This window comes from Galeopterus variegatus, unplaced genomic scaffold (assembly GCF_000696425.1).
Source record: "Galeopterus variegatus unplaced genomic scaffold, G_variegatus-3.0.2 Scaffold2734, whole genome shotgun sequence".
Lineage (NCBI taxonomy): Eukaryota > Metazoa > Chordata > Mammalia > Dermoptera > Cynocephalidae > Galeopterus > Galeopterus variegatus.
In genome coordinates this window covers 88551-96892 of record NW_007728845.1, presented here as the reverse complement: position 1 = coordinate 96892, position 8342 = coordinate 88551, and the positions used below count along the sequence as shown (strand labels likewise).

At 44.3% G+C, this 8342-nt stretch overlaps 1 protein-coding gene across 1 annotated transcript in view; it reads right to left on the bottom strand.

Moving 5' to 3' along the window:
• LOC103598782 (transcription factor Maf-like) overlaps nt 1–8342 on the bottom strand; it is a 76985-nt gene that overhangs the window by 67052 nt on the left and 1591 nt on the right. The window contains exon 2 of the mRNA XM_008582842.1: nt 8141–8340. Coding sequence (XP_008581064.1) covers nt 8141–8340 — 200 coding nt within the window. The remainder of the gene's footprint in view (nt 1–8140; nt 8341–8342) is intronic.

The following is an 8342-nucleotide window of genomic DNA, read 5'->3' as shown; positions in this document are numbered from 1 at the left end:
AAAAAAAAAAAAAATTTTCAGAAGAATAAAAGTTATCATTTGAGTTAGTATCATTAGGATAGCTGGAAAAAAAAAAAAAGGTCACTGCTTACATAATTTCATGAGTTGAAAAGTTCTTTCTATATTAAACACCGAGTATAATTATTTTTCTCCCAAATCTGTCCATTTTAGCCCCTCTAATTCAGTCTCAAAAAGCGGATAGCACAAAAGGCTCAAACTGTTCATTTATGAAAGCAACACATGAAATGTTTAATACAGGTAATAAGATTTCCAAAAATTTTCTTTGTCTTATCCGTAATCCATGCTGTTTTCATTCTTTCACTTTTCTCTTTCCTCCTATGGAAAACTTTTTGAATTATGACCTGTGTCTGGCTTAACAGCCAAACTCTGTTCCTCAGTACCCAGTGGCCTCATCTGATCCCCAGTGCCCTGAGATGCCCTGGTGGGTATTAACTAGATTACTCTGGACACACACCTGGCGCCCACCGAGGCTGGCCTGATCTAGAACAGATGCATGGAAGATTAGCCCATCAATCAGCACCACTTTAAAAAAAAAAAAATAAAGCCAAAAATTGCCATAAAATAGTATCTCTAATTAATTTTGCCAGACGTCTTTGCTTTCACATAGTTTCAGATTACAGACAGGAAATTCCATCCATCCAACAATATTCCATGAAAGGAACATGGGTGGGCCCCAGAGTATAAAAGGAATAGAGGGAAAACCACCTAGATAATTCTGATCTACTGACAGATGCAAATTACGAAATTAAAACAATGATATTTCTCTTCACTCATCACCACATAAAAATGAAAATGAAAACAAACAAAAAGCCTCCCCTCCCCATGCCACCTGAACACAGATCAATTGAGCAACAGCTCCCCCCATTTCTGCCTTACAAAATAAACTACAAGCTAATTAAACTGCGAGGGAATATGACTCACTGTTTTCCTTAAAGGTATTCACTGAGACAGATGAACTTCATTTGGGAAAGTGGAATGTAAAATTTAAATTGCGCCCCCTCCGAACCCCTACAGGCATCTGCCTGAACTTCCTTTCTTGCTTCCAAGTATATGTTGATTACTTCTCCTCTTTACCACCCTCTGGGCTGGAAAGAAAAGGACTGTTTCCCTCTGCTCCAAATTCCCTATGGCATCAGGCCAGGGCCAAACTGAATGAAAGTCAAGTGCAATGCTTGTTAGGCTACTGGAAGAGTCCTGACATTCCTTTTGGATATTTCTGAGTATTTGGCACACAGTAGGCTGTGTACAAGCACTTGAAGGTTGAATCCTGCCTATTTATCACATGCCATTTTGTGCCTCACAGAGAAAGCAAAGGTAGGGGGCCGGGGGGGGGGGAATCACAGCAAATTCCCCCAGCATTAAACAAATAACTACTGTAATGAATTTTAATCACTAAATTGCATTCCATACATCAGATCTGGGGACCGACAATAAAGTAAAGAGAGGTTAATTCTAAATTACTATCAATCACACTGTTAACCCCCTTCTTCCTCCCTCCCCCCCGCCCCCACAAAATGACTTTTTCAACTTACTGGTATGAGGGTTGGGAACAACTTCACAGCTGTAGATAATGACAGCCGTAAAAGATAAGAAAATGTGACAGTCTTAGGGAAATAGGAAGAGTCTACAAGGTAACACCACTCCAAGATCCTGAGGATTAGAAATATTTCCAGAGCATTAGTTTCTCTGTCAAGAAAACTGAAACCTCCAACGAGTAGAAGCATACTAAAGCAGTGAACATTTACTTTACTGGCAATGACAATAATTCCATATAGGTATCTAAAAGTACCTGCACTGTGATTGAAAACAAAAAGCAACGCCTACCCACTGAAGAAAAAAGTACACAGAGGAGACAAAAAGACTATTACTCCTTGCTCAACCCACCTGCAGTTTAAAAGCTCAGATTAGCAATTCTAGGTGTAAACATAATTATCTCTGCAAGGCATGATTTAAGGGGGAAAACACCACACAGAACCCAAGTACATTGACTGACACTGTATCATCGCTCCACCTCCATTCTGCAAGCCACTTATGGACATCAACAAGCATTCAACAAGTCTCCCCCAGTGTGAGCTTCAGGTCACTGGTACTTATGATGGTCCACAGTCGTTTCCGAGAGGTGGATGTGGTGCATTCAACGTTAAAGAAACTCATAGGAAACATCTATCACCATCCCCAGAACCAAGGCAGTAAATCTGAATACTTCCAACAGGGCTGCTTTTTCCTCTAAGCCTTGCTCGGAAACTCTTGGAAAGGTGAACCTGAAGACATTTTGTCCCTTTTCAGATAAAATCACCAAGGCTAGAAAGCAAGGGCTTAGGACACACACTGATTGCAGTGGTCCCCCAAAGTATACAGAGTATCCATCCATCCAGTCTCTTTAACCAACTGTGTTTGCTGTTGTGGCAGGAGAGTAGCTCTATGACCAAAAGGTACAGAAGACAAGTATCAGCACCTTCCCCAGAGAAAACACAAACACACACAATGCCTCTAGGGCCAACTCCAACCTCTGAGTGTCTCCCGAATGCCAGGCACTGAGGAATGTGATGAACAAGGCAAATTCTGCCCCCAGAGGAATTTACACATCTGCTGGGGAAGATCTGTGTGTTGGAGGGTAAGTGACAGACGGGTGCTGTGGAACATGAGCAGGCACCCAACCCAGAGTGTAGCTGATGGAAGAGGCAGTGCTGGGGCACACCGGGGAGGGGTTTGGGGAAGGGTTTGGGTAGGAGAGGCAGAACAGTCCACCTGAACAGGTAAAAAGGCAAGGGAGGAGTAGAGAAGGGCATTTAAGGGCAGGAGGTACACCCACCCTTGAGGAACCAGGGAAGTCTATGAAATTCTGGGAGCTAGAAGTTCAGGCGAGTGAGAGCTTAGAGAATGCACACTAGGTGAACTGCGTGTAAGGGGTGCGGATAGAAAGCAAGCAGGAGCCTGTCATGCAGGGAGTGGGGAACCACCAGATAGCTGACCGGGGTCCAGAGGGCAATAGGGAGCCATCAGAAGTTTTTAAGCAAGCAAAAACTGCTCCAGATTTTTGCTTCAGACCAGCCCCTCTCGTCTTAAACAAGCGTCACCACCACAAACCAGATACTGTGGATTCTCTAACTATTCCCCATCTGCAGCAAATAAGGACCATACCTCCATTAAGACTTTTTAAAATTAAGTACAAATAGATTATATGTAACACACAGAAGGTACCTACAAATGTGAAAATGTTTAAATGCAGAATACTAGAATAACCTCTTTAAGAAAACTTGTGTTCAGTTAGACCTAAATGTGAGGTCACATTTTCCTCAAAGTTGTGTCTAAAGTTGGGTGTTTCCATAAAAATCTGAGAAACATTTTCTCTAGATAAGAGAAAGTGAGGTCACATTTTCCTCAAAGTTGTGTCTAAAGTTGGGTGTTTCCATAAAAATCTGAGAAATATTTTCTCTAGATAGGAAAAAGGGGGGGGGGCACCACACCTCTTAACAAAGGGCAATGTCAATCTGAGAGTCTGCCAAAATGAAAAAATAATATATTAGTCTTCCAGAGTAAATAATCCAAAATATACATTAACTATACAGTGGTTTTTATTGGTTAATGAAACCATTACACTGTTGATATTTAAAATAGCCAGGTTTTCTAATCATGCCATACCAACATGTTTTTCTAGTATAACTTCAAAACTCCTTTGTAATTCTGTTTTCCTAAACTTCCATAATGAAGAATTTTATAATCAGAAAAAGATACTTAAATACTAGTGATTTATCATAGGCCTTTTATTTCCAAACCAAACACATACTGAAGGTCTGAACCTGTCTAGAAAAGGCACACACTAGAGAACCAGTTGAGGTCCTGCTTATACTCTGAGAATACCAGCAACTATTTGAGAACTTTGAAGCCATCCAATTACTGCACACAACTGCATCTTCCTCACCTTCTCAGAAACCACCACCCCTTGACGTTCCTCACTGCACTGAATCAGATAATCCACAATGACATTCTCACTCACAGGACAAGCCAGACAGATCTGGCCTGACACATAAAAGCGACTCAAAATGGTGACTAAGCATTTGTTTTTTGTTTATTAACCCCACTCCAAAAAAAGGAATTATGATCTATAGTCAGTAGCCTGGTTCCACTGTTGATTTAATGGGTGAAATCAAATAACCATTCAAAACATTCTATTCCATCTCTAAGCCCCCAATAAAACATACTGGGGGTCGGGGACAGGGCAGCAAGCTGTAACTGCCAGATGCACCCAGCGCTTGTAGACATGGATAAAAGATTTCTTACAGTTGATACCTCCTTAAGATGCTGAGAACAGTCTCGTGAAACTAGTCCCTTATTAAATAGGTAGACTGATAAGAATAAGCACTGATATACCGGAAAAGACCATTGGTTAAGAGCTTCTATTTGCCTTTGGACTTGGCTAAAAAGGGTACAGCAATGATATACCATTATACACCCATTAGAATAGCCAAAATCCAGAACACTAACAGCACTAAATGCTGGCAAAAATGTGCAGCAACGAAAACTCCCATTCAAAATGGTACAGTCACTGTGGAAGACAGTTTGACAATTTCTTACAGAACTAAACATACTCTTACCACACAATCCAGCAATCGTGCTCCTTGGTATTTATCCAAACGAGCTGAAATCTTCTGTCCAGACATAAAACTGCACATGATTTTCTTATAGCAGCTTTATTCATAATTGCCAAAATTTGGAAGCAACCAGATGTCCTTCAGTAGGTGAATGGACAAATATACTATGATACATCCAAACAATGGAATATAATTCAATGCTAAAAAGAAACAAGCTATCAAGCCACGAATAAAACATGGAGGAAACAAATGCATATTACTAAGTAAAAGAAGCCAATCTGAAAAGGCGGCAAACTATATGACATTCTGGGGAAGACAAAACTATGGAGAGCGTAAAAGGATCGGGGGGGGGGGGGAAAAAGGGGGGGGGGGGGGGGGATAATCAGGGAGGGAAGGATGAATAGGGAGAGCACTGAGAATTTTTATGGCAGTGAAACTACTCTGTATGATACTATAATTGTGGACAGACGTCATTCTAAATTTGTCTAAACCCACAGAGTGTTTAACACAAAGAATGAATTCTATGTAAACTATAGACTTTGGGTCATGATGTGTCAACGCAGGTTTATCAGTTGTAACAAATGGACCACTCTGGTGCAGGATTTTGATGGTGGGAGAGCCTGTGCTGGTGGGGTACCTGGTATGTGAGAATTTCTGTACCTTAAGCTCAGTTTTACTGTGAACGTAAAACTGCTCTAAAAAACGTCTATTAAAAAAAGAAATACAGGGTGCCTCACTCTTCTCCAGAGTATGGCTAAAAGGTAACGTGCCTTCCTGAACACGTTAAAGGAAAAGGAAAGACAGCCATAATCACCTTTAGTGTTGAAGAACATGAAAGTTAATATAATTAGAGGAACTAATAAGAGCCAGGAAGGCAAGTAATAGGACTATGGTAGCATCTTCCCTTCAAATTAACTAAAATAGTTAAAAATCAAGCAAGGCCTTCATTTAATTGAATATCTAGGCCTTATCCCAAACCTCATAGGCAGCTACTGGCAAGAGCAATACAAAGTCAGAGTTGTCACGGATTGTCCAGCTTAACCTTCACATAAACTATGAAGCAGTGTTGTTCAATGGATTCCTTACATCCACAGACCCATTTCACAGAGTCACACATTTCTCCTCCCACATTCCACACCTGAGAGGTCATGCCCACTCCAACACAATCTGGATGCTGGGTCAGTTCACAAAACACTCAAAAGCTGAAGGGAATCTCTTTTCTGTATTTGTCATCTAGCTCCTTAGAAACATCTACCAAGTATTATAGAAACAGGAGAACCACAAGCAATTTTACTTGTCTCCCTGAATACATTAGTCAGAGATTAAAGAAGAATGAAGTGGCTTCTAGTACTTGTGGATTGTCATCTAAAACCATTTTAAAACTTTTCCCAGGAAGGCCACAAAACATTTCACAAAGTATATTCAGTTGAATGTCAGTTTTAACTGAGGATAAATGCTAAGAAATAAAGCCACCACCTTACACAGCTTCTAGTACTTGTGGATTGTCATCTAAAACCATTTTAAAACTTTTCCCAGGAAGGCCACAGAACATTTCACAAAGTATATTCAGTTGAATGTCAGTTTTAACTGAGGATAAATGCTAAGAAATAAAGCCACCACCTTACACGCTCTCTGAGCCAAGTATTCAAAAGGCCTCTCATCTTACACACCAGGAATGAACATGTTTGTCCCTGTAAGGCATGTTTATTTACAATTTACAGACCTACTTATAATATGGTCAAAGTGTCAAACAGATAACCCTTTCATAGTCTCTCCACCCCCATCCCTTACCCTCTCCCAAACAAACAAAAACAGCCTGAATTGCTCACTGTATGCAAGAGGCTAGAGATTTTGTCATGTAAGTTTTACTTTCCATGGTTCACAATCTCCAAGAGACTAACCTCATTTCCTAATTCAAACTTTAAATAAACTGCCTTCACCAACTTTCCCCTCTTCTCGAACCCCCACTCACTCAGCAGAGACATCTCTCTCAGACAAAAAAGCTACATAGGAGACTTGGAAATGGCTGCCTTTGGAAATTCCTCCCCCCTCCTAGCAAAAGGGTACTTCCAGAACTTTACAGTCTGGAGACACATGAATGTTGCTTCAATTCCATTCACCAGGACCAGATTTCAGCATGCTAAGTGTCTTTCTACAATCAATTAGTTTACGCTGCTGATCACACTAAAACTTTGGTGGAAATCTGCTTTCCACACAAATTAAGAATAAGAATTCTCATGTGTGAGCCAGCACTGGAAGGACACACACACTTAGTCCTCTACTGAAGACTTTTCCTGGCACAGGGGAATCCTAAACTTGCCCCATTCCATTTCCAGGGTGTGATCCTTCATCCATCCCAAATCCATCCCTTTTTCTCGATCTGAGGTTCAGTCTAATCGGCTATTGTGCAGCAGCTATGGCAATTTATCCCCTTGCTTTCTTGACATTCCCTTCTCTGCTCCTGGCTGGGAAACTGTTTTGATCTGAAAAGGGTTGTCTGTGCGGGGATTCTGCATGTTAATGATGTGGCGAGCTGGCAGGGATATTAGGTGAGAGCACACAGTGTACTTTTTCTAGTTATGTTTCGCCTCATCACGGCCCTTCTAAATGCCTGCTACACCATGAGGGAAACCTACAGACCTACTCTTCCCCTCTTCTGGGTAGCCTCGGGGGGCCAGGTAGAAACAGAACAGATGGCCTGTTCTCCAGTCAAGTAACTGGACTCAGAGGCAAGGAGGTACTCCTAACCACTCCACCACCAATGAAGCAAACACACGTACATCAGGCTCAGCCAGGGAGTCACAGCCGCTACCCTTCACTCTCGTTTCAGCCCCAGCCCTCTCCAGGCCAGACTAAGATGCCGCACTCTCCCCGCTGGAAACCGCCCACTCTCCCACCCTCCCACCCCAAAGGAAAGGGCTTCCAACTGGAGGTGAAAGCATTAGCTCCGACACCCGCCCTTCCCTCTCGATCCTGGCCAGCAAACTCCACTTCCCGGATTCCCGGCCACTCTCTCCCGCCCCCTCCCCGGGCGATCAAGCTAGCGCCGTCCTGATGCCAGCAGAGTGCCAAGCCCAGCAGCGCACCCCTCCACCCCCGCACTCCAAGACAGGCCCCCTGAACAGACCCCAGCTTCCTCCCTCTCCTCCGACTCGGGTTCCCCAGATTTTGGACAACCCCCAAGCATGCCAGGACTGAAAAAAGTCCCACCCCGCCCCCCAGCCAAGCCGCCAGCCCTGCCCCAGAGGGGCCTCCTCCCCAGAGGCACGAAGGGACCACGGGTAGTTGCCCCAGTAGCCTTCCCCCGCACCCCGCGAGGGTCCTGGGCCCCCGAGGACGACAGACCCGCGTGGCCCCGAAGGGACACCTCCCTCTTCCCCCGGAGACCAGTAGGTCTCCGCAAGGAGTGTCCGTGCTGCGGGGCCCCGGGAGTCTGGGGGGTCCCGTGGGCTGCCTGGGTCCGGATGCAGCCCCTCCCGGGGGCGTGCGGGGGTCGGCGCTGCGGCGCACCCCCGGGGGGCACTCACGATGGTCACGCTGGCTTTGCGCAGGTCGCGGTTCTCCTCCTGCAGCGCCTTGCACTTGAGTTTGTAGGTCTCCAGCTCGATCTTCAACACCTTGTTCTCCTGCTGCAGCGAGGCCAGGCGGTTGGTGAGCTCCTCCAGGCGGAACGGCGAGATGACAATGCCCCCCGACTTCCCCCCGCCGCCACCTCCCCCGCCGCCACCT